Here is a 26,717-nt window from a genome sequence, read left to right as displayed (position 1 = left end):
TTACAGAATAGTATGAAATAAACTTGTACAAAACACACAAAAATAATAAAAAACTACCAAAAACATGAAGATTCTGTTAATGGATGCTGTTGAAAGGAGTTATTACACTGATATTGATAAAAAAAAAAAATAAATAAATAAATAAAAATTGAAGGTAACAATCACAGGAAAACAAATATAAGATTCATGTAACTTTTTTTCAATTTTTTTTTTTCTTTCATTCATTCCGTTTCACTCACTCATTTCTTAGCCTGCTCTTCCACACTCACCCATTCGCATACCCACCCTCTCACTCACTATCTCTCTCTCCCTCTCACTCCCTCACCCTCTTCCTCTCACACTCATTAAAAATATTCTTGCACACTCACTCACTCACAATGCAGTAACCAATCCTCTCACTCAACTCATTTATCTCTCTCTCTCTCTCTCTCACTCACGGACTCCCTTCCTCTCACACTCACTAAAAATATTCATACACACTCACTCACAATGCAATAACCAATCCTCTCACTCACTTATTTATCTCTCCCTCTCACTCACTCCCTTCCTCTCATACTCACTAAAAATATTCATACACACTCAATCACAATGCAGTAACCAATCCTCTCACTCACTTATTTATCACTCCCTTCTCATACTCTCACAAACTCTTCTTACACACTCACTCACAAGGCGGTAACCCATCCTCTCACTTTCCCTCTCACTCACTCCCTCATATACACTCGTCCTCCCACAATAACTCACTCACTCATCCTTGCTCTCATTCACCTCATTTCACTTTTCACCTTTCAAAACTCCACTTCCTCCCTTCATTTTACTCTCTCTCTCATTTTTTTTACCTCATTTCCACCTCATCCACTTACCACTTACCCTTCACTCTCCACTAGATATGGGCCATGCCTCTAGTCCACCTCCCCGCAAACCTCACACCCACTAAATCCACTCAAAACCTTCGAAATTTGTAAAAAAAGATAAAACTTTCCACACAAGCGTACACTTGGAATACAAAGGATGGATCTCAATGCATCCCTTTGCATAACCCGTCTCTTATTTCACTGTTTTTAGCTTATTTTTCAAGTATTTTCCGGGTTTTTCTTGGGTTACAGTGAAGGAAAGGGGTTGGGCGTTTTTGCACTGGGAGGTTAAAGGCACGAGGTCTGGTTGGGGTTATAATTGGGGAAATGAGTTGGGTGGGGCTTTCTACGCGGGTTTTGCGGGTTGCCGACGCCCTGTTTTGAAGTTGTCCGGCTTGTCTTCTCCCAGGGACGGTCGTCGTTTTCTTACGTTTTCAGTTCTTTTCGTGTATTAAAACTATTTTCTAGTGTTCAGTGCGTTTTTGTATAAGTTTTGTTTACTTTATTTAAGTCTGTTTTCTGTCGTTTTATTTTTTATATATATAGCTAAGATGGTTCCCAGGGAGTTTTATTATTTTTTTTTTTTACTTTTTTTTTCCTGGTTTCTTATCCTATATATTTTATCACTATCCATTTGACTTGTGTATTCATCTTTTCGTTTCTTTATGTATCACTCGTATATTTTACAGGTCTTTTTAGTTTTTTTTTTTTTTCTTTTCATTCTAGCATTTTTATTCTAGCCATTTTCTTTTAGATATTTTTACTCACCATTATTGTGTACATTTCTCAGTTTCCTCGGAGTTGTTTACGTTTGGCTATGTTACTCGTGCATGCACTGTTAAGGATTTACTCATCAATATTCCACTCACGTTCTTCACTCAATCATTCCTTCCTATAGCAGCCCTCTCACACGCACACACACACACACACACACACACACCTTGACTATGCCGCACCTCTTCTACACTTCCTCTCTAGCTAACGTGACACTGGTCTCTAGATAATAACTGTTTACACTTCCACAGACACATTAACAAGCTTTTTTTTCGCATCATTAATAGGAGAAACACTCTTGAGAACTCAGGAGGACAGAGCGAGGATGTTGTGTGGAAGAGGTGGACAGTTGAGTGGTCATTGAGAAAGAGGGTGTGGTTAGGTGCAAGGAAGGTTGTATCTAGCTGATGGATGGAGGAATGGAGTTTTTGAGGCGTACTAAACAATAACTTTACTCATAAGTTTTAGGGAGATCAGAAGTCAACCATTCAAGAGAACACACCAAGGTGTGAACAATTCAGCACAGTTTACCTTGAGTCCTCGCCTGCCTCACCACGACCCTGAAGCCAACAAGGCCAGTACGTCAGGGCCAGCTGCAAGGACACTACTTCCCTCCACCATACCTGACGGGGCAGCGGTGGTGGTACTGTGGGGGAAGAGATGGGATAAATTAATAATGTAGACATGTAGGCCTAAACAGTATTCATATACAGCCGATTCTCTGTTAGACCATAAGAAAAAAGGGAAGCTGCAGGAAGCTATATAAGGCCTACATGTGGCAGTGTACTACCGTACCTATATAGTATTTCCACCTACCAGCAGCTCGATCATATTGACTCGGCCTATAATTCATGACGATCTCCGTGTTTCCTGCAGCCTCTGTGGTGCTACGCAAGTCGTATATTAAATATTGCGCTGTTACAACTAACACACAGGATATGTAGTATACAGTCAAGGAGAGAGAGAGAGAGAGAGAGAGAGAGAGAGAGAGAGAGAGAGAGAGAGAGAATATTCATCGAGTGATGTACAGTATTTTCGTTTCACATTGAGCTCAGCCTTTGCCGACCTATGTACTTTTTATAAGATCGGCAAAGACATCAGCAAGCGAAGCGGAGAGCCCGAAACAGCCAGCAATGACAGCTCATCAACCTTACTGTGGTGCTTGGAATCGCAGCGGCGATCTGCGGGTCTCTGGATGCCGTGGACGGCACCACAAGACATTAGTCTTGCACACACGCGCACACACACACACTCACACACACACACACACACACACACAGAGACGCGCGCGCGCACACACACACCACACTTGGTGATGCCTGTTTAATAAAATCAAGATGGTTAGAGACGTTTCAAACAAACACACACACACACTCTCTCTCTCTCTCTCACACACACACACACACACACACACACACACACACACACACACACTGTATAACACAGTAAATCATGCTACATATGGAGGAAGAGAGCAAGGAAGGGCAAGCAGCTGGGAGGCTCCAGCCATCGTGACGTCACAGCCCGGCGGGGCTGGCTGGCTGATGACGTCACGGCCCTAGCTTGGCCCGGCCCGGCGGGCTTACGAATATACGTTACGCAAATAATTTTGAAAATGGCCTCTCGAAAAAACGCCGCTGGGCCTGAATGCTTTACATATTTTGACTTGGCACATACTTTAATTAACACCCAAAATATAAAGAGATTCCAAACCCCAGTAATAATAAAGATTTCTAAAAATATATATAAATAAAATGTTGGAACCTTCACCCCCCATTACAAAATTAAAATGTCCGCTCGTTCTCACTTCCAAGGAACAAAACACACTTTAGTAAATATGAACAATCTTTTCCAACACTTGAGAGCGAACCAGAACCAGAAATAAATAATACACAAGGATAACAACAAAACTATTATTGGAACATTAACACCTTTAAAAAACAATTTTACTCTCCACGAATTCCATTGATCAGAAAGGCGAAACACTTTAAAACACATGAACAATTTTTTTAAACCAATAGCAACTTGATACTGGCTCAAACAAAAATTTTCCCAAAACGCTACTGAAAATTTGGCGCCAAAATCTGCCCTTATTTAATACAAAAATATCGCCAACAACAACATGCAGCACCCCACACACGCAGCGAAAACACTTCAAACACAACGGAATACTTATAGAAATCATCAAATCTTACTATTAAACCCAAATAAACTGTCCAGGAATTAAAGAAAATAATCCCGGATTCTGGGCGGGCTGGGGCCTGGGGTGGGCATATCCAAGATGGCGGCGGAGCTGTGGAGGGGTCGACCCCCCACTTGTACCTCATTTAAACCTCCACCAAACTTAAATTTGGCCATGGCGGCTGTGTCTCAATGTTTGACAAGAAAGGTTAGTGACGCGGCTACATGTTGCGGCAAGATAGGTCTATAATAGTGAGAGATAAGACAAGAAATGGCATATCCAAGATGGCGGCGGGGTCTGTTGTCAGGTGGACACCCCCCCTCCATCTCATAAAAACATTCATCAAACCTGGCCATGGCGGCTGTCTCTCCGAACAGTGGATACGAAAGCTTAATGAAGCGGCTGCATGTTGTGGCAAGCCAATAATAGTGAGAAATAAGGCAGGTTATGCCGTTAAATAGGGTCGGGCTTCCCGCCACCACAGTCGTTTTGTATCAATAATTAGCTAAATATCAATGCAAAAATCTAAATGATAGGTAAAAAACATCGAAAATATACAAATAACGAATAATAAAGCTTCGTTCAGACCTTCAAATATGTCACGGAAGGTATTTGATGATTTAACCCGAGTTACACCTATTGTGACTCACCTTAAATACACCGAGACACGACAAGACCTGTGTTACTCACCTTGATAACGTAGTCTTGTCTCTGTGCTTCCTTTTTGCAGCTTTAGTCCATTAATAAGATAAAGAGACACCACCGCAGTCGTCTTGTCAACAGAACCTTACAAACACTCGTGCAATCCCGTATGTGTCACTTCAACAGATCCTTTTGAGCGTAGAAATATTATGTCACTAGAATCGTAAAAATATTCTTAAAATCCTGTGTAAATTTAACCAGACGCTTTTTAAATTGGCCTTGTAACTGCTACACCGCCCACTTCCAACCATCACTGAACCTGAGTGAAGGTCGAGGGTGAGCGGTGAGGGTGAGGCGCGGGGCTGAGCCTCTGAGGGGAGAGACTTGTGACGCCGGTGCTTGGATAGTTACCTATTAGTTAGCTTATTATCTGAAAAAAAAAGTTTGCTATCAGAGTAATATTGATCCTACGTTCTGCATAGATAGGTAGTACAAATTATCATGTACTTATATTCGTAGTAGTAGTAGTAGTCGTCGTCGTAGTAATAGTAATTACATAAGTAGGTATATAAAGTAATGTGAATCGTGCTGGTTCCTCACTGCGGGAAACAAACGCATTACCTACTGGATGACAATCATGTTCATTGGGAAAGTCTAAACCAGGCATTATAAGTAACATATGGAGTATTTTTAAACATTTACAAGATGTGCACGTGTGGTGAAGAATCCGTATGTGTGTGTGTGTGTGTGTTAATTTGGGAGTTTTTTTTCATGTGTGTGTGTGTGTGTGTGTGTGTGTGTTAATTTCTAGAAAGATCACTACAACATCGAAGAAAGTTTATAAGAATGATGGCGTGGAACATATAAATGCATCAGGAACCAAACTAGGAAAAAAAGAAAAGAAAAGAAAAAGTGATGCAGTCTCTTCTATGACCATATGAAGAAGTCAGTCCCATTGAAACAACAACACAAATGAACGCTAACCTGCTAAGTATTGTAACCTTCAATTGGGCGAGCAGTGTCTTGTAACGCGGCGGTGTGTTTGTTATGGTGAAAACTATCTATCGAGTTGTGTGAATATCCAGTAATTTTTTTTTTTTTTTTTATGTAAGAGGGAGAACTACCAAGGGAAAAATAAATAGATAAATGGATCTTTCAAAAAAAAAAAAAAAGGCCCCTGAATTGTAGTCTCCATTAAAGATTACTTCAGCTCCCTCAAACACTAACATATTGCTCCATCCGCTTGACCTTTCCGGCCTAGATCCGTGTCCTGCCAATCCGTCTCCGCCATCTGAGTATCACCATGTCATTTTCACCACTCTCTCTCTCTCTCTCTCTCTCTCTCTCTGTGTTCCTATTTTCCTTTCTTTTTTTTTTCTTTTTTTCTCTCCTTTGTGCTATCATTTTCTTCCTTTCACATAGCAAGTGTAGTACATCTTAACTTTGCAGTCTTCCTCCTACTCACTACTCACTCCTCCTCTAGTGACTTGCCGTCTAAATCATCGTGGTAAGTAAGACATGCCACAACTTTCAAGTCTTATAATGTCACACATATGGTAGGCAGCTCTGAAACATTGACAAAAGATGATGAGAGGGGAATTAAGGCACTGAACTCGTATGTGTGTGTGTGTGTGTGTGAGCCTGTGACGGGGTAGGCCGGGTAGGGGCAGCAGCGGACCAATAGCGCGCCAACTTGACTTTTGTGACGTAGTGTGGGTACCTCCCATTCAATCCCCTTGGTGTGGGGGTTTGGAGGCCAGCGAGTTATCTCACAGAAAACATTTTGAGGGATGACTTATGTGCTTCCCATGACTCTGCTCCTCGCTTTTCCATTTCTCTGCTTTGCTATAATGCGGCAAACGAAAGAAATATGTACTTGTGTAATCTTTATCCAGTATGATTTAGGAGCAAGCAGACACACAATGGTACACGTATACAACAACCACAATAGAAAAAAAAATGATATAATAATGAAAGGAAAGAAACAAATTCAAAGTTACGCAAAATCTTTCTAGTTTTAAAGGTGAAGCTTCCAGACCGACCTGACCGATTATAGACTAATGTAGCTACTTTAAATATGTCACTGGTAAGGTGGCATAGTTAAACCACCGAGGCAATATAAGAAATAAAGACACCCCACAAAATATGTACTCGTTATTCCTATTTGGTGCTAAGAGTGTTACCTTAATGAGCCAAACTAACAAAAAAGGAAATATATTTAAGACAAACCTTAAAAACAAGATGCAAAAAAGTAAAAAAGTCACCCCATAATTCAGATAAAAGCCAAACCACCAACGGCCATGAATGAATTTGAAACAACAGCAAAACAAAACAATAAAAAGTACAAAAAACAATGAGATAAAATAAACACCAACAAAAACACCCTAGAATAAGACACAAAACGATAAAAATAAAACCCATAACAGAGACTGGTTGGGAGAAGGGAACCATCGGTCGGGTTTTCAAGATGGCGTCTTGTGTGTCCCTGAGAGTAGCAGCAGAAGCAGGAGTCTGGGGTGTTTGAGGCGCCCACCCCGCCCACCCCGCCCACCCGCCGCCCTCACACCGCCCGCCACGCCCTCAGGAGCCGCCATGCTGGTCCAGGAGCCGCTACAGGTCAGGGAAAACTGGGAAAATGGTTCCTGTCAGTTGACCTCAATTATTGTCATTATTTTTTTGTAAACATTTCACTGGGTCATTATTTCCTGGTGGCGAGTGAGGGGGGCATAATTTGGGCTGTGCTGGGGTCAGGTCAGGTTAAATTCGGTCAGGTTCATGTTAGGTTAGGTTATTTATTTACGTTCCGATAGTTTGGGTTTTATTGAATTTATGTTAGTTCAGGTTAATTATTTCCTATTAATTCAGGGAAGGTCTAAATTAAAAATAGGTTAGGTTTGGTCTGGTTCACGTTATATTAGGGGAGGTTTAAATGGAAGGTTTGGTTTGGTTAAGTTTTTTTTTTTTTATTTACGTGAAGATAATTTGTTGTTTTTTTTATTGTATTTGTTACGTTTTTATTTATTTATTTAGGGTAGGTTGAAATCAGAAATAGGTTAAAATAGGTCTGGTTCACGTTAGGTTAGACAAGGTTAGGTTTTATATTCATTTACTTTAAGATAGTTTGTTTGTTTTATTTAATTTGTTTGTTTGTTATTTTTTTTATTATTAAATTAGGGTAGGTTTAAATTTTGAATAGTTAGGTTAGGTTATTTATTTATTTACGTCAGAATAGTTTGTTTTTTATGGAATTTTTATTTATTTATTTATTTAGGGTAGGTTGAAATCAGAAATAGGTTAAAATAGGTCTGGTTCACGTTAGGTTAGACAAGGTTAGGTTTTATATTCATTTACTTTAAGATAGTTTGTTTGTTTTATTTAATTTGTTTGTTTGTTATTTTTTTTATTATTAAATTAGGGTAGGTTTAAATTTTGAATAGTTAGGTTAGGTTATTTATTTATTTACGTCAGAATAGTTTGTTTTTTATGGAATTTTTATTTATTTATTTATTTAGGGTAGGTTGAAATCAGAAATAGGTTAAAATAGGTCTGGTTCACGTTAGGTTAGACAAGGTTAGGTTTTATATTCATTTACTTTAAGATAGTTTTTTTTTTTTATTGAATTTGATAGTTTAGTTTAATTTCTTTTGTATTTATTTAGTGTAGGTTTGAATTGAGAATAGTTAGGCTTGATTCACGTTGTGTTAGGTTTCATATTGATTTACGGTACGATAGTTTGTTGGTTTTCATTGAATTTGTTAGGTTAGCTTAGTCTTGTATTTATTTAGGGTAGGTTTTGATTAGAAATATGTTAAATTCAGTCTGGTCCACATTAGGTTAGGTTTGATGTTTACGTTACAAGTTTTTTTTTATTTTATTTTTTTTATTAATTTAGTGATGATTTAAAATGGGAATAGTTAGGTTTGGTTATGATAGGTTATTTATTTATTTATTTATTTATGGTTTGGTCTTCATTAGGTTAGGTAAGATTTAAATTCATGTTAGGTTTTTTTTAATTGGGGTTTGCGTTAGCCTTTTTTAATTTAGACGCACGTTGGATAGGTTTCGTTTGAATTGTGTTTGTTTGGAGTCAGGTTAGATTTAAGATTGTGTTTACGTAAGATTAGGTTGGGTTTCATTTAGGGCATATGTTAGGTTAGGTAAGATTTAAATTCGTTAGGTTTTTTAATTGGGGTTTGTGTTAGCCTTTTTAATTTAGACGCATGTTGGTTAGGTTAGGTTGGGTAAGATTTAAATTCATGTTAGGTTTTTTAATTGGCGTTTGTGTTAGCCTTTTTTTAATTTAGACGCGTATTGGTTAGGTTACGTTTGAATTGTGTTTGTTTGGGGGTTAGGTTAGATTTAATTTGCGGTTTTCGTCATATTAGGTTGGGTTTCATTTAAGGCATATGTTAGGTTAGGTTACGTTTGATTTGGGTTTGTATTGGGTTTGGTTATGGCTCAAATTCGGCTTAGATAGGTTTTGATTGAGTTTACATTATGTTAGGTTGGGTCTTGATTCGTATAGCCGTAGACTAGATTGCATTTTAAATTTGGTTTGGGTAGGTTAGGTTTGGTTAGGTTTGGTTAGGTTAGGTTGAGTTGGGTTAGGTTAGGTTAGGTTAGGTTAAATTGCGTTTGAAATATGGTTTGCATCAGGTTTTCTTTGTGTTTACGTTAGGTTAGGCATTACAACAACCTTAGTAAGAAGATGAAGGACACTTGATAAGAAAAGTGCTTTTTGTGAGTAATATAGAGCATAAAAATACACTCCACAAGTTTTGGAAAATAAGGGAAAGAAAACTAAAGGAAACATTGCCAACACTACAGTGGAACCATGCATGCTGTGGGCTCCGAGGGGTCTCCAAGCGCACGGGTTTGAATCCTGTCCACGGTCCGAGTGTAGGTTGGGCTTCCTCACTCGGGGCAACGGTTTCTTAGCGGGTGGGCTTTGAGATAGGAGGTACCCTAAAAAGTATCCTCTTTAGCCCAGAAATTCCCATGAAAAAGTCCACATGGAAAAAAAAAAAAAAAAAAAAAAAAACAATAGAAACACAAAGGAGTCGGGAGCGTCCATGCAAAGACAACACCACAACAACAATCTGAGCTTAGGTTAGGTTGTAATGAAGTTTATGTTGTGTTAGGTCAGACTTGTATTTGGTTTGCATCAGGTAAGGTTTGGGTTTATGAGGTGTATTCAGAAACACTTTGTACTCTCATGACGACTCTTTCCAAAGGCTTTAGTTGAAGGTACTCATGTTTTTAAGGGTATTTTTATGGTTCTGGTGATGGATTAGCAAGATTTCTAGTTGTTCGTAACGAGAAACTGTCTTGAAAACCTGGTTAGTTGACTATGGGGACTTGAAAAATTCTCACAGTGATAGAGCAAGGTGTCTCTAATTATGGCTGAATGTTAGGCTTTGTGTTATTGGTAAATTTGCAGTTTGAACCAATATACCCTATCTTATTTCTTTTTCCCTATGTCTAACAAGCTTGGGGACCTCCTGGGAAAGCGGGGTTTTAACCTATCCTAACCTAACTCCATTTTCCGATAGGGTAAAATGGGGTTAGAAATGGTGTAGAAGTGTGGTCTAGACTGTGAGAATGTGTATAGTGACGTGTGGTGTATTGGTGGAAACTACAATAATTCCAGGTTTGGGTTTGTATTAGGATTGGTTTTTATTTTCCCTCTAGGTTGTGTTGTGTTTGGGTGAACATTAGGTCAGGTTACAGTTTAGTTGGTTTGGTTGTGTTGAGTTGATTTTCTTTGATTGTTAGATTTTATTTTTATTTTGTTTTGTTAGGTGAAGCTCTCTTAGTTTTGTTTGTTAGGTTAAGCTGTGTGTTTTGTTTAGGTGAGCTTTGGTTGATGTGAATTTTTTTTACTGAGATGAGACTCACACAAGTTTGCTTCATGTATTTCACCTTGTGTTTGCATTGTCAGGTCAGGCTAAGATGGCATCACACTACCACCTTCCCTCCTTAATAATTTCCTGCACTTTTTTACCGTTCCGTCGACTGTTTCCATTGTGATGAGTCTAACCAAACGCACCGTCTTCCCCTAGCGTCAGTTTCTAGTCAGATTAATATCAATTGTTTGTAATCAACACTTTAATGATATAATTTGTTGTTCTGTTGATCGGAATGATGCTGTTATCTCAACTTAATGAAATCTTAATAAGTTGATGAATACATATTTGTATAACTATATATTTTTTGTTGTAGCGTATCAGTGAAAAGTGGCCCAGTTGTTTGTTTACATTTGTCTGGGACTGCAATGCTCCAAGGCAGGACTTCCAAGTAGCACTGGCCAAGATGAGCAGCCATGTTGTGTATGAGTGGTCCGGACAAAGCTGTCTGAAGAGTTTGTCACAGAGCATTACAGGCCAAAGGTAGCAACAACATGCTGGGGTGGAGGAGGAGCCATGTTTGTTTACAGTGGACAAACGCCACAGAGGTGGAAGCGAACCTGTGTGTGACGACGAACATTTGGACAAAAGTTGATGGAAGAGTGGTAGTGTGACGCCGCCTTTAGTTTACTTTCCAGCTCAGTAAGTCGGAAATATCAGTTCATTTCCAATTTGTTTTGGTGAACTTAGCTTGATCTGAATGTGTGTTACGTTGTGTGTAGATTTGATCAGTTTGAATCAAAATTTTGATTGGTGGGATTCTTGTATCACGTCTGGCGGAGTTCATTAACCTCTGCAATGCCACCACACATTTTCACCACAATTTATTTTTATTTATTGACATTGGAAGGATTTGTGGAGGTCAGTGCGTGTATTCTCAGACACTTTTGTGCTTCAATTCCACTATTTCAAAGGGCTTTATATTAATTGACATGAGTTTTTAAGGTATTTCTGTGGTTGTAGAGGCAGAGTGACAAGATTTCTACATTATTAATTGGAGAAACACTTTCGAAAACCTAGCAAGTCATCTCTGTGCCCTTGGAAAATAGTTGTGGTAAGAGAACAAAGCATTTCTGAATACAGACCCAGAAGATTGATGGCCAGAGTCTTCACTGTTTTAATCACCCACATAAGTGTACAAACGTGTCTGAAGCAGTATAAAATTACCTCTTCAGAACTGGGACACATTTCTACCTTGAGATTTGTGTACCATTAGACCATTTCATTGACATTAGGAAGGGTCTATGGAAGGCAGAAGATTAATGACCAGAGTCTTCACTATTTTAATCTCCCACATAAGTGTCTGAAGCTGTATAGAATCACTGGGACACATTTCTACCTTGAGATTTATGTACAATTAGACCATTTTGTTGACATTAGGAACGGTCTGGATGGCAGAAGATTATTAATGGCCAGAGTCTTCACTATTTTAATACCCCACATGAATTTCTGAAGCTCTGTAAAATCACCAAATAGAAACCAGAATGAATATGGAAACACGTCATGGTACTGAAGACGTTAATGGCCAGAGTCTTTACCATTTTAATCCCCCACATGAGTTTCTGAAGCTCTGTAAAATCACCAAATAGAAACCAGAATGAATATGGAAATACATTATGCTACTGAAGGCGTTAGGGCAAGACTGGATCAAGAGAGCAAGGTGTGAATTAGTCAGTGTCCTAATCACCTTGCTTTCCTAGGTGTGATAGTGGCAATAGACGAACAGTAGGAAGTTTAATTGATGTGATGATAGTGAAAATAGAGAGTAGGAAAGTGAAATGGTGATAATGATGATAATGGTGAGAGAAGGAGAAGAAGGAAGATGCATAGATGATGATAGTGAGAGAAGGGAGGATGAAAGTGACAGTAGTGATGATGGTGAAGGGAGAAACAAGATAGAATAGAATAGTAAAGATAATGAGAGAAGAGAGTGACAAAATAATGATGATAGATAAGGAAGGAGGAGGATGAAATATAGTGATAATAGTGAGAGAGTGGAGAAAAATTGATAATGAAGGGATAGAAGATGAAAAATGGTGATAATGAAGGAAAGAAGAAGGAGGAAGATGAAATAATAATAATAGTGAAAGAACAAAGGAAAAAAAATAATAATGAAGCAAAGGAGAAAATAGATAAAATAATAATAATAGTGAAAGAACAAAAGGAAAAAAAATGATGATAGTGAAGGAAAGAAGGAGAAGGAAGATAAAAGATTATGATAATGAAGGAGAGAAAGAAAAGAAATGTAATAATAATAATAATAATAATAATAATATAAAAAAGATGATAGTGAAGGGAAGAAGAAATAATGATAAATAGTGAGAATATAGAGGCAAAAAGAGGTGATAATGAGGGGAAGAAGGAGAAAAAAGATAAGATAATGATAATAATGATGAGAGTATAAAAAAATGATGAAGGGAAGAAGGAAAAGGAAGATGAAATAATGAAAATAGTGAAAGAATAAGGGAAATAAAAGATGAAGGAAAGGAGAAAAAAGGAAGTAATAATAATGAGAGTATAAAAAGATGATGAAGGAAAGAAGGGAAAAGATTAAATAACCATAGTGAGAGAGAGAATAGAGGTGAACAGTGATAGTGAAGGCAGGAAGTGAGAGTGAGGGAGAGTGAGTGACCTTCTCTCTCGTCCTTAAGTGTCATTACAAGGTCACCACATGTAGCACTTTCTCTCCCCCTTCCCCCTGTGTGTCCTGGGTCACTATTTCTTCACTATTCCATGATTGTGACCTTTCTTGTTTTATTGCTGATTTGTTGACTTCTTTCTTTTATTGCCTTTATTTGCTTTGTTTTTTTATTTATTTTTTTATTTCTTTGTTTAATTCTGACAGTTCTCTATTTATTTTTTTTTCTATCTTAAAACTTTACTTTCTTTTTATTCTGTCTTTCTCTTTCTCTTTCTCTTTTCTTCTTTTCTTTTTATTGCCTTTCTTATTTACTTACTCTTGTTTATTTTCTCTATTTTTCTTTTTTCTGTCTTTCCTTTTTTTTTTCTTTTTCTTTTTCTTTCTTTCTTCCTTCCTTCCTTCCTTCCTTCCACTAAGCTTCCTTGAAAGTAAACCTAACCATCGTTCCTTTTCTCCTCCTCATAGCCTCCATTCCTCCTCCTCCTCCTCCACTCACATTCCTCCCCTTCCCTTCCCTTCCCTTCCTGTCTCCTCTCACTTCTTCAAAATATTTCCCTTCCTTTCTTCCTTCCTTTCCTTTCCTTTTCGTCCCTTCCTTTCCTGTCTCCTTCCCTTCCTTTCCTTCCCGTTCCTTCTTTTCGTGTGTCCTTCCCTCCCTTCAAATGTCCCCCTCTCCCCTCCAGTAATGTGTAATGGTGACACTCTTCTTCCACCAACAGGCAGCTGTGTGGCATTGCTTGAACAACTATGCTTACCTGGATGCCACCTTCCTTGCCGAGAGACTTCTGGCTGAGGGTAAGAGAGAGAGAGAGAGAGAGAGAGGTTTGGTATATATTTTATGAAGACCCATTAGTGTGTTGTGTTTCTCTCTTGTTAGTTTCTCCTTCAATCATGTCTACCTGCTGATTTTGAAGTTGTACAGTGTTTTAAAATGAGTTATTTCTCTGTTTTTGTTGTGTTGTAAGAGAGAGAAAGAGAGGGGGGGGGAATCTTGTGTAGAAGGTAAAGTTTAAATAGGATTTATTTATTTTCTTTTTATTCAGCTTTCTTTCATGTTGTGTTGTTATATCCTTCATTTCACTGCCTAACCACCCAAAGCCTTGTGTCTATACCTTGTAACTACACCCTCACACACCCCAACACACTCTCACACACCCAAATACACCCTCACACATCCCAACACACCCTTCTCCCCTTCCTTCCCTCTCCTCTCCTCTCCTCTCCTCTCCTCTCCTCTCCTCTCCTCTCCCTTTTCTTCCCTTTCCCTTCCCTTCCCTTCCCTTCCCTTCCTCTCCTCCTCTCCTCTCCCTTTTCTTCCCTTCCCTTCTCTTCCCCTTCTCTGCTCTCCTTTCCCTTCCCTTCCCTTCCGTTCCCTGCTTCATCTCATGTTTACCTATACCAGTCTTGCCATATCTCACTTAGAACCCTGTACATGCCACCACCACCACACCCTTCTCCTCCCCTCCTCTCCCTTCCTCTCCCTTTCTCTCCCTTCCCTCTCTCATCTGTCATGTTTTCCTGCCACAGTGGATTCAGATGAGGCCCTGCACCTGGTGGCCACTTCTTACTACCGCTCAGGAAAGCCAGGTCGCGCCTACTCGGTGCTGCGGGCAAGAGGCACCCGCACCCCTCAGCTCAGGTTCCTCATGGCGAGATGCTGCTTTGATCTCTGCAAGTATGTTGGTGTACGTTTGTTTGTGTGTGTGTGTGTGAATTTTACTTAGTCTTTTTAGAATATACTTTTGTGTGTGTGTGTGTGTGTTTTACCTTGTCTTTATAGCATGTACTGTAATTGTGTTTTGTTTATCTCTGTGTGTGTAGGTTTGTGTTTTTCATATTTTTTTTTTCTTTTTAGTATTTTTTTCCTGTGCTGTATATTGAGAGAGAAAGAGAGAAGGAAGATTTTAAGGTCACATCGAAGATACTTAATTCTCATTTCACCGCCTAACAACACCTCCCACCCCTAGATTGGAGGAGGCAGAGACGGTGCTTACGGGAGGCAGCGTCCTGTACCCTAAGACAGTGGATGAGCTGACCACAGAGTATGGGGACCTGGCCTGCTTCGCGCTGCAGCTCCTCGGTGTGATCTGTGCCCGCACCGAACGGCTGGCCAGGGCTGTGGAGGCCTTCCGCAGGTCCCTCAAGCTGAACCCCTTCCTGTGGCAGTCCTTTGTGGCTCTATGTGACCAGGGCGACAAGACTGACCCTGCTAAGGTAAGGGGCAGTCATGTGTCTGTGGGAGTACTAGTGGTGGTAGTGGTGATGGTGGTGGTTGGTGTGACATTTATCACTGAGGGTAGTTTGAGTTTTGTTATGAGCAGAGTCAAATTTTTATGAAAGAATTATAAGAAACCACATGATAGTCGTTTGCCATGTGGCCGCACTTGGATGGCAGGACACATAACCTGCCACGTGCTTGCAGTAAAGGTCACTGAGCTAAGAAGTCATTCATCAGTTGAATTCAGATCCTTGCCTTTCTTATTTTATTGTGAGAGTCGCACACTGAGTTGGCCAGTGGTGGGACAAAGGCTCTATATAGTTTGTGTTGTTCACTATATGTTAGTGCAACTGTTGGGGGAGGGCTGCTAGTTGTTCTTTTTATTTGTTGAGTGTGGGCAGACAGATGAGTGGGATGGGGGTTGAGGTGTGTCCCATTCCCCCCTCCTCCCCTTACTGGTCACATGTGCAGGGAGCAGAGCATCTTGCTCTGTTTCTGAGTTGAAGTCTCAGAGGAGCAAATACAGTTTATATATAAAGTTTGTATGATGTTCATTGTTGTTGTTGGTGTTGTCATATCAATGAACGCTGGTTTGTCTAATTGTGTTGACGTTTTATATTGTGTGTGTGATGAAGTGTTGGTCCAATGGTGTGTGTGTGTGTTGCAGGTGTTCCGATTGGACGGCCTGGAGAGCTTCAGCAATTGCCATGGCAACACGGTGCTCACCCTGATGAACAGCGCCCCGCCACTGGGTGGAGGTGGAGGCGGCATCACCGACCCCATCCTCACCACCACCACTACCACCACCACCACCACCACCACACTCAGCAGTGTATCGGTGAACAGCCAGCAGGAGCCCATCACCCAGACCCCAACCCTTGTCCCCACGCACCCCACCTCCACCCCAAATAACCTCCTGCCCGTTGCCCACACCCCAACGCTCGCCCTCACCACCCCATCCCCTCTGAACACCCCTGTGGCCGTCACTGTCACCCCCACGCCAGACCGCGGGCCGGGTATAGGCGGTGATGGGGGTGACGGAATACTCCAGGCCCCAAAGAAGAAGAAGCTGGTGAGAGTACGCAGTGTGATGGGCGGCACTGTCAGTCTGAGCCCCCTGTCACCGAGTTTTGGTGTCCTGCCCTTAGACACTGGAACGCCAGTCTGTGAGGAGCACCCTGCCCTCTTAAACACCTCTGTGGCCTTCCTCACGTCCTCTCCGCTATCCCTGTCGCAGCTGGACACAGAACCCAATGCCAAAATACCAACGCCGCTTAGTAAAAGGGTGAGTTACTTCCTATTTGCTTCTTTGTCCCTCTCTCTTGTTCCCCGTTCAGTTTTGTGGGTTATGTCTTGTTTCCTTGTCTTTTTTCTGCTTATTTTTTTACAGGTTTTTCATTTCAGAGGCTTGTCTGTTATTTTTCCTATGTAGTCTTGTATTCCTATTGTTTATCCCTTCACTGTCATCTTTTTTTTCATTTATTTATATGTAGGTTCAAATTTTGTAGCCTTATCTTTCTTATTTTTCCTGTACAGCTTTTTCTACGTATTAATTTTCCTTCACAACCTTATCTTATCTTTTTCCTACTTGTTTTTATGTAGGTTTTGATTTTGTAGCCTTATTTGTTTTGTTTTCCCTTTTATAGCCTTGTTTTCATGTTATTTTATTATTTTCCTTTATTATTTTCCTTTCATGACCTTACCTGTCAGTTCCCAATCATTCACTCCATTCTGACATGTTCCGTCACCTCTTTCTTACATCTGAGGGTAGACAGGAATGATTTAGGCAGTCTGTCTGTAGTAAGTCCATCTCATCTCTTTGTTGCCTCTATATTGAGTCATTTTAATAATTCAGTAGTCAATCTCTTCATCCTTCATTGCCTCTTGGTTAGGTTAGGTTGTCAGTCAATTAAGTCAGTCGGCAATTCACTACCTGCTTCTGTATTTCCAACTTCCTATGACTTGACTTCATTTAAGAGGGAGATTTCAAGACATTTATCCTCCCCACTTTTTTTTTTTTTGGTTGGGGGGCTAACTCAGACCTACAAGGGGACTGACAACTAAGTGGGCCTTTTTCTTTTTCATTGTATATTGCACTTGTCCTCTTACGTAAAAGAAGAAAAAAGTCAGCAGGTAATCTTTTCACTGTCTTCATTACGTCTAGATCCAACCAATCAGTCAGTCAGTCAGTCAGTTTATCTATTCACTCTCTTTGTTGCCCCTATATTCAGTCAGTGAGGAACAACAATCTCAGGAGCAGTAGTCTTACACATTTTCCATGCCGTTCCTTCAGATACTGTGCCGCAAGACCAAGGACTCTCCCCTGGTGCTCAACAAGCCAGCAGTGTTTGCTCCAGCAGGCAACAACAGCAACTTCCAGAGTCCTCCCAGCGGCCAACCCAATCCTAATGTCCGCCGTTCCTCTCGTCTCTTTGGCAACAGTAATTCCGTCAAGGTAAGATGCCCGCTGTGTTGGCCGTTTTGCTGTGATTGATTTTCCTTTATTATTCTCTATCTCTCTAATACGTCTTCCTTCTCAATTCATAAACTACAATTGTCTTATTTACTGTGGTGTTTTGAAGAGCATTTGAAGGTTTTTGCTACCTAATGCTTGTGTTTGCTGTGTCTGGTTTACCTTTATTCTTTGTTCCTTCAATGTCTTCTTGATTCACAAACTACATTTTTTTCTTTTTTACTTGGTGTTTTGAGTGTTTGAAGGTTTTTATTACCTAATGCTTGTTTGTTGTCAGTGTTGTAAGTCATTATACACTTGCATGAGGCCCGAAATTTAAGAAGCAGAACATAACTCATGCATAAATAATCATTGGTCACTTATCCATGCTATAATACACAGCTTTATTCATAGGTGACAGATCTGCCCACTAAATACTAGTCACTCACTCATCCACTCTCTTAGCTTCATTCATAGATCTGGCCACAACACACCACCCATTTACCTGTTTCATTCATAGGTTTTCTAGTCATTCTAGTTCTGGCCTCCACACTCCATTCATTCACTTGTTTCATTCAGATGATAGTTCTGGCCACCACACACCACTTCACTCATCCACTGTAATAAACTGCGCTGTTCATGGATTTCTGCCCTCCGCACACCACCCTTTCACTTGTCTCATTCATAGATAACTGGTCTTTCTTCCACACACCACCCATTCACTCTGCTTTAATATACTGCATCATTCATAGACTTCTGCCCTCCCCACACCACCCTTTCACCCTGTAACGCATTGCTCCATTCACACGGCAGGAAAACAACAAGTCCCCTGCCAGGAAGACCAAAACGAGATCCCCCAAGAGCCAATCCAGTCTGTCAGAACTCAATGAGAAGAACAAGAGTGAGAACCAAGACATTATTTCCACCACCGACAAGCCGTACCCTGAGAAACCCCCCTCCCCGCAGAGCCTCGCCCAGCAGGCCTTTGCCATCCAGAAGCAGTCGGCAGGTGGGTGAGGCTAGGCTAGGTTACTAAGGGGTTAAATGAGGCTATGTAATATTGGTTAGGTTAGGTTAGTAAGGGATTGGGTTAGGTTAGGTTAGGTTAGGTAAATGATGGGTTAAGTGAGGCTATGTTACTGTGGGTTAGAGTAGGTTAGGTTAGGTTCAGGTAGCTCAGTGGTAGCTGTTATAATAGGTTACTGAGTGGTAAGGTCTTTGTAACTGTAGGTATTGCAGATGTGTGGTGTGAATGTATTGTAATGATAATGGTGGTTTTAATTAGCTTAGTTGTATTGTTGGTAATGGTGGATACATGTTAACAGTCTCTCTTCACTGCCTTTCTCTGCTCTCCCTCTTTGCTGCCTTTCTCTCCTCTGCCTTTTATCTGTATTCCTTTGTTCCTTTATACCTACTCTCCTTTCTCACATTCCACTTCCTTCCTTGTTTGTCTATTCATTCTTGTGTGCCTATCCTTCACCTCTTCTTCCTTCCACCTTCCTTCCATACCCTGCTGGTGTCCTGACGGTGCAGAGGGGCTGATGGCACTGCTGAGGGACATGGGAGCAGCGTACCAGCAGCTCGCCCAGTATAATTGTGAGAAGGTCATTGAGCTGCTCAGTGCCCTTCCCACACAGCACTACCGCACAGGCTGGGTACTCTCACACATCGGAAAGGCCTACTTTGAGATGAACGATTACCAGCAAGGTGTCAAGTAAGTGGTGGTGGAGGGTTGATTTGAATATATTTGTGGTAGTGGAGAGTTGAGTTGATTATATTTGTGGTGGTAGTGTTGAGTTGATTATTTGTGGTGTTGGAGTGTTGAGTTGAATATATTTGTGGTGGTAGTGTTGAGTTAATTATTTGTGGTGTTGGAGTGTTGAGTTGAATATATTTGTGGTGTTGCAGTGTTTAGCTGATTATATTTATGGTGGTGTATGGTTTTGTGTGTGTTTTGTACAGGGACCTCTATGTGTTGTTCCTGCAGCTTTTTCTATCTTGTGGACTTGTAATGTGCCTTGATGATTAAACTGCTGTTACTGCTGTTAACCATAGACAGCTCACTTAGTCCAGTCTTCACTCAGTACATGTCCCTTCTTACAGTGTGTGTTTGAGGTGTTGATGGTGAGTGTGTGTGTTGCAGGTTCTTCAGTGAGGTGCGGGAGTGTGAGCCACATCGGCTGCACCTTATGGAATACTACAGCACTGCACTTTGGCACCAGCAGAAGGAAGTTCAGCTCTCTGCCCTTGCCCAGGTGTGTGTGTTTGTGTGTGTGTGTGTGTGTGTTTGTGTTTGTGTTTATGTGTGTGTATGTGTGTGTGTGTGTGTGTGTGTGTGTGTGTGTGTAATTCACTGTTTGATCTGCTGCAGTCTCTGACGAGACAGCCAGACGTTACTCTACGGAGCGAGCTCAGAGCTCATTATTTCTGATCTTTGGATAGGCCTGAGACCAGGCACACACCACACACCGGGACAACAAGGTCACAACTCCTCGATTTACATCCCGTACCTACTCACTGCTAGGTGAACAGGGGCTACACATGAAAGGAGACACACCCAAATATCTCCACCCGGCCGGGGAATCGAACCCCGGTCATCTGGCTTGTGAAGCCAGCGCTCTAATAACTGAGCTACCGGGTCGTGTGTATGTGTGTGTGTGTGACTTATGTAGATGTATAGAGAAACAGAGATAAATAGACACACTAAAAGTTCAGAAATTTACAAGTAGTAGAAAAGTGCTGGTACACTAATGTTAAGAGAGGAATGAGCAGACAGCACACCACTCACCCTCTAATGAACCCCTGGTGTGCTTCTCCCTACAGGATCTTGTGGAGGAGGATCGTGAGTGTCCCCAAGCCTGGTGTGCTACAGGGAACTGCTTCTCCCTCCAGAAGGAACACGAGGCAGCCATCAAGTTTTTCTCCCGGGCCATACAGGTGAACACTCGTAGTTTGTGTCATTGTCATCTGTTTTATGTCCTTGTTTTGCATAATGGGCTTAACTTGTGAGTTTTTTCCATTTGTGACTGCAGAGGGGTTTTTTTCTGTCAATCATCATTCTCGCACCTTTCTGCACAAACCTCAAGGCTCGCATTAATTTTCCCACTGAACTCTTTCTCTCTCCTGTTTTCTTGAAGCACAGTAAATCCTTCTCCTCTTACAGGTGGATCCTAACTTTGCCTATGCCTACACCTTGCTGGGTCACGAGCACATAGCCACGGAGGAGCTGGACAACGCCCTCAGCTGCTACAGGAGTGCCATCAGGGTGGACCCACGTCACTACAATGCTTGGTGAGTCATGCCTGTGTTTTCATGTGTGTGTGTGTGTGTGTGTGTGTGTGTGCTTGTATCTTGTGTAGTGTTTCACAATGTTCAACCATCTGGTTTCTCATGTGCATAGATAAAAAAATAAATAGATAAATAAAAATATAGAAATAGTAAGTTGAGCTTAGAAGAATGCAGGGATCAGTTTAGTTGTCAGTGAGCATAGTACATGTGTAGTCATAAGTTTGCAGTGTGTTGTTGTTGTTGTTGTTATTGCTGCACTGACTGACTTTGGTGTGGTGCTACAGGTATGGCATTGGTCTGGTGCTGTTCAAACAGGAGCGGTTTGCTCAAGCTGAATTCCACTTCAGGAAAGCACTGAGCATCCACCCACACAGCTCAGTACTCATGTGTCATGTTGCTGTGGTGAGTACACTGCTGCCTCACACCTCCTCCACTCTCCCTCACTCACTCACTCGCTCACTCACTCTCGCTGTCCCATTCACTGGTGGTGATTTTGGTGTGAGCCGTTATAGCTAAGGATGCAGAGACCTGCCTTCTGCCACCAGTGTGCGTGGTTGTGGTGGCAGCGTTCCTCCTGAGCGGTGGCTGAATGAGTCGCTTGCTGGGGGAAGAATGACTGGTGCCACAATCATGTGTGGAGCCCTTCACAGAGCTGTTCACCACTATCCTTTATTACTTTATTGTTTTCTCTATTTCTGATTGTTGTGAGGAAAAGATGTGTGACAAAGGTTTTGTGCTTTATAATTAGATCTTCTCTGTGACTCCTATTATGAATGTCTCCTGTTAGTAATCTTGGTACATATTCTTCAACTTATGTGTCCATTGTCCTGAGCCTCATTGTTTCCCGCTGGTGGTCTACCACCACCACCTCACACTTTCACACATAGGTGGAGCACGCCCTTCAGAAGAGCAGTGCTGCCCTGGCCACGCTGAACCGGGCACTGGCGGTGGACCCTCGCAACCCTCTGTGTAAATATCACCGTGCCTCCATCCTGCACGCCACCGACCGCCACCAGGAGGCCCTGGCTGAACTCAACCACCTGCGGGAGATTGTGCCCAAGGAGTCCAATGTGTACTTCCTACTGGGAAAGGTGTGTGTGTACACATACACTTAGCAATGTGTGGTGTTTGAACTTATACCTTTGGTTCTCCATAGTGAAGCTGAGTTTCATTATCAGTGGCCATGTTTGGGTGTGTGGTAGGGGAGGGTGGGTCAACCAAGCAACTTGTGGTAAACATTATGCCTGGTGCCCCTCACAGGTCCACAAGAAGCTGGGGCAGACACATTTGGCTCTTATGAACTTCTCATGGGCCATGGATCTTGACCCCAAGGGTGCCAACAACCAGTTCAAGGAAGCCATTGACCCCGCCATCAACCGTTTCCCCGTCGATGACGATGACACCACGAACAACAACCCACACGACAACTGTGAGTCTGGCGAGAACTGAAGCTTGTCTTTTTTCAGCGTTTACTTCACTGTCTCCTTTGTTGATTATTTGATTCCATGACAAGAGTGAGACATGAATGTGTGTGGCACCACATACCAGACAGCAATGCCAACCTCTGGCTTTCCCTTGCAGGCAGTGAAGGGAGCTCCCTGGCACCGGCCGAGCCCTCCCAGGAGTCCCTGATCCTTGAGCCGCAGCAAATACCCAATGCCGAGAGCCTCAGTGACGATAGCCTATAATAGCGGGAGGCATAGGCTCGTCAATTTCTCTTTTATGCGTTAGCCTACTACAGTGGGAGGGAGGGAGGGGGAAATACCTGGTTTTCTTTTCTTTTCCTCTTTCTTTTAATAATCAGAAAGGTGGGGGCTCAGTGCCACATCTCTGGTAAATTACTGTAGCCTATCCCACTGGAGAAGAGTGCATGGTTGTGTGTGTGTATGTGAGAGAGAGAGAGAGAGAGAGAGAGAGAGAGGGAGGCTGGAGTACAAATAAATCTGGGGGGAAAGCAGTAGTGCAGGAAAGCTGTGTGTTGTGTTCCTGCCAGCCCTGCCACAGGACACTGAATCGCATCCCACACTGACCAACACAAGGTGTGGACCGCCCACAGCCCACTGTGGGTGGTTGGTTCGTAAGGCAGCTCCAGTGTGTGGGTGGTGAGGGAGACTGGGCCTGGGCAGCACAGGAGGGCAGGGCACCACTGCCAGGCTGAGGGAGGCAGTCGGTGGGAGGACAAGGGAGTGAGGGACGTGCTCTCTCTCACCTTCATCCCCCCACTCACCTTGCTCCAGATGGAACATGTTGAGGTGTTTTCCATTCTACACAAGGTGGCATCAGGCATAGCATGGTACACAGAGGCATCTCTGAGATAAATGTATGTGACATGTAAATTTTATTTATGTTCCATAAATATATATAAACTGAGAAGCTTAAAATTGACAAGGTATTGGTCCAGTTGATGGTATACCCACTGTGCTGTGCTGCACCAGACACCTGCTGGGTCAAGTCTTTGTGAAATTGAACTGTTCTACTGTGTGTGTGTGTGTATATATATATATATATATATATATATATATATATATATATATATATATATATATATATATATATATATATATATATATATATTTGTGTATATATGTATGTATATATGTGTATACACAGTGCATGTAAATTAACATTTGTTATACCAGATTCTAGTCCTAGGCTGCTGTTGCCACTCGAGTGAGGATGCAGTAACTGGTCTGACAGTTACAAAGCAGTTGATGCCAAGCATTGATCTATGCCTTGTGATTTCCTACCCAGTGTGTGACTGATTATTAAATGTTGTTAGACTCTTCAGTGTTTTGTAAATAGAGAATAAAACCACCTCTGTTGTATGCTGTAGTGAGAGGCATTTATTTATGGGATAGTAAGTATTCACTCCAGAAGACACGCTATCACAGGAGCCTCAAGTGGCGGCGGTAGCAGCGGCTGTGGTGGTGCAGTGCCTGGTGGGGAGCCAGTCCGCAGAGGTCTCCTCCTCACCCTTGTGCTCCACACCCTCCTTGTGTGGCTTACCCAACCTTCCTTGTTTGGTCAGTGCCATCATTGTGTGCTGCCTTGGATCCGACTCACAATGCCAGTACTGAGTGTGTCCAAGGACAAGCAGCCTTCGCAGTGGTGGTGCCGAAGAGAGCTTGGTAGAAGTGGCATTGTGTGCAGCCGTGTTTTGGGTTCTGGCAGGGTTTGGTTGGGAAGGACACTGCTCTGCCAGGTTGCCGCTGCTCTTGTCCCGTGTATGAGTCGTCAGAGTAATACTGCTGTGTCTTGAGGGAGTGACCAAGTTTAGTGTTTTTGTACATACCAGGTTGACCTCACATGATGATGTCTCTCTGAGGTGTGACCACATGATGTTTGTACATAATCTCTCTTGCCTGAGAAGTGCTTCTTACCTCAGAGCAGTGGATCCACATGCATGCACATCCCCTTGGCACACTACTTAGTGTCCAGCCGGTGTTGCTAGTGTAGAGCACCAGCCTTGGCTGCTGCCTGTAGAAGCACCAGCTGTGTCAAATAATTTCCCTGGGATGTGCCAAAAGCCTGTATGAATGTGTATATTGTGTTTAAGGGCATTACAAGTCTTGCATGTGTAGTCACCATTCAGGCAGTGGTTCAAGAGACCAAGGAAGTGTGGCCAGCCTAGCTCAGACCCACAGGGATCCCACATGTGCAATATTTATCTGTTAATTGCTTTTTCGCCAAAACTGCTTACATAAAGGTAGACATTGACGGTGGAGGAGGAACCGTGTACAGGCAGGCAGATTCAAAAGTCCAGATTTGTTTGTAGTTTTAATGTATCTCAGGGGTGTGGTTTTCTTTTACTTGTAATATAAAGAAAGGGTGGCAGGTGTCTCTTACAGTAGTTAATTCGTTCTTCACCAGAAACTCAGGAGTCGTATTGACCACTCTAGTTTATTACCGACATGGTCGTTGCTTGTGCTTCTATTTGACTAAACAGGTAAAGAGATTAATGGGTTATTCATTGATTAACATGTGAAGGTTTTTATCTCAGTATTCACCAATAGCTTCATAATGTGTTTTCAGGGTGCTAAAAAACCTCAAAATCTTCAAGAAATTTTTGTGGGATATATAGTATTCAAATTGATGTGTGTTGACAATCAAGCCATCACAGAATGTTTGTTTCCGTTGAGGACAGGTGATGGATGGCGGTGGTGGTGGTGATGGTGGTGTGAGTGAGTGGGTGTGTGCAGTCACTGCACTACACATCAAGACAAGTTAACACCTTTATTCAAGCAGACATGCTTGCATCTTTTGTTTTGTATGAGGAACTACCATGTCCATTTGAGCACTGGAGGTTCAGTATTACTTGAAGGTCTTATTGATACGGCAATAATGTTTGTCATGTATGTCCTTGGGGCTGCAGGTGCATCTGTTTCTTGTACTGATTGACAGAGAGGAATATCTGTACTGGGAAATTTGTAATTGTTTGCCAGGTCTAAGAATTGTGGGCCTCATTTGACTTTTTTTATTATTATTATTATTATTTTTATTTTATTTTTTATTTATTTATTTTTTTTTTTTATATATCCTTCAGTGTGAAATGATGTTCCAAAAGTGTTGATGTTTGTACATCTCTATGAAATTTGTGAAAATGTTAGATTTATTCTTGCTCAATTTGTTGCACCATTTCTTTTAATTTATGTGAAGCACTTTTTGTTCTTTGTTTTCTTGCACAGGTCATTTTGATCTGCATATTGCTAAGCGGGCTGGCTGGGTTTTATAAAGAGCAATTCATACTCATGTATGTAGTAATAAGTTTGAAAATTCAGTAGTAGTTTTGATTCTTGTAGAGAGAAAGGTAAATCATGTCCCATGACTGTTATGAGTGAATGGATGACCCAACCCCTGTGTCATGCTTGTCCCCAGCAACCTGGAAGTGCGTCACTGGCTGTGGCATGGTGTGGCTGCTGTCTCCCCTGCACATTAGAGAGGAGGAGCTGCCCTGTATTCATGGCCTGCAGGAGAGGACCCTTCCAAACTAGTTTGAACCATCATTGTTATTAGTGTTACTTGGTCTTCCAGTAAGCAAGTGATATGGTCTGAAAATCTGGCCCTCTGTGTCAACAGGAACCTTGGTGAAGGATGTGTTCATTGTGTGTGAATTAGTACAGAGGCAAGAGAGACATGGGTCTGTGATAGGGTGATGGTGCACACTGCTAGGACAGCCCTCCCAGCCACACTGGCTGCTGTATTATTGAGGGCCACCATGTGGCTCTATAGTCTGTGCATATATTTGTACACTGGTTATGTGTGAGTCACTCCCCTGGACAGTTGTGTGGCAGGGCACCATGAGGGCCGTCTTCTCCTCAGTACTGCGGCCACAACGCCCGGGAGTGTGGATTGTATAGTAAGTTGTATGTGCATTTATGTATCTCCTTTTGTACAGAAGTTCCCATAACTTCCTTCTCAAAACATTCATGTGCATCTATTATTTATATTTTTATTTTTTCATGTCATGAAGCTGCAGAGTATAACAGTCAGGGTGCCGAACATATCAGGCAGACCACACTGAGCATCCTGGGAATGGCACACCTCACTTATCAGATTCTATTATATGAATGCAAACCAATAAAGTGAAGTTCATCTGTATTGTTTGGCGTTGCATCATGCATGTGTAGCTTCAGGGTGGGAGAGTCACCAAGACTGCCATACACTGTTGGAAGAAGTGTTAGTGTGAATTTGTAGTAATGGCAGTTATGAGTATGTGCCTTTGAGATGGGCCAGGCAAGGGACTCCCAGGTATTCTTAGGC

The 26,717-nt window shown here is 41.8% G+C and overlaps 2 protein-coding genes across 3 annotated transcripts in view; one reads left to right on the top strand and one right to left on the bottom strand.

Moving 5' to 3' along the window:
* Positions 1-1,245, bottom strand: part of LOC123499257 (C3 and PZP-like alpha-2-macroglobulin domain-containing protein 8) — a 30,110-nt gene extending 28,865 nt beyond the window's left edge. Inside the window, 1 exon segment of the mRNA XM_045247056.1 lies at positions 871-1,245. The gene's annotated coding sequence lies outside the window, so the exon portion shown is untranslated.
* Positions 1,246-6,973: 5,728 nt separating this feature from the next.
* Positions 6,974-26,551, top strand: LOC123499265 (cell division cycle protein 27 homolog). Of its 2 annotated transcripts, none has more exons than XM_045247067.1 (15): positions 6,974-7,068; positions 13,719-13,794; positions 14,527-14,674; positions 14,967-15,213; positions 15,885-16,502; positions 17,511-17,672; positions 18,483-18,678; positions 19,203-19,383; positions 19,813-19,924; positions 20,493-20,606; positions 20,833-20,960; positions 21,242-21,359; positions 21,845-22,048; positions 22,218-22,386; positions 22,539-26,551. In XM_045247067.1, exons 1-15 carry the CDS (start codon positions 7,045-7,047, stop codon positions 22,643-22,645), a joined length of 2,604 nt encoding a protein of 867 aa, XP_045103002.1. In that variant the 5' UTR covers positions 6,974-7,044; the 3' UTR covers positions 22,646-26,551. The 2 variants fall into 2 exon arrangements, with proteins under 2 accessions (XP_045103002.1, XP_045103008.1); XM_045247073.1 differs by lacking the exon at positions 6,974-7,068 and adding an exon at positions 10,717-11,000.
* The last annotated feature ends 166 nt before the right edge of the window (positions 26,552-26,717 follow it).

This window comes from Portunus trituberculatus, chromosome 8 (assembly GCF_017591435.1).
Source record: "Portunus trituberculatus isolate SZX2019 chromosome 8, ASM1759143v1, whole genome shotgun sequence".
In the NCBI taxonomy this organism is placed as follows: Eukaryota; Metazoa; Arthropoda; class Malacostraca; order Decapoda; family Portunidae; genus Portunus; species Portunus trituberculatus.
Note: the sequence above shows the minus strand (reverse complement) of the source record. Positions and strands in the feature narration are given on the sequence as shown.

What these genes read in the sequence shown, in the direction of transcription:
- LOC123499265 (XM_045247067.1), top strand. Translation starts at nt 7,045, where the DNA reads ATGCTGGTCCAGGAGCCGCTACAG. An exon ending in CAACGCCGCTTAGTAAAAGG is followed by an intron (nt 16,503 to 17,510) that starts GTGAGTTACTTC and finishes CCGTTCCTTCAG; the next exon opens with ATACTGTGCCGCAAGACCAA. An exon ending in TTTTCTCCCGGGCCATACAG is followed by an intron (nt 20,607 to 20,832) that starts GTGAACACTCGT and finishes CTCCTCTTACAG; the next exon opens with GTGGATCCTAACTTTGCCTA.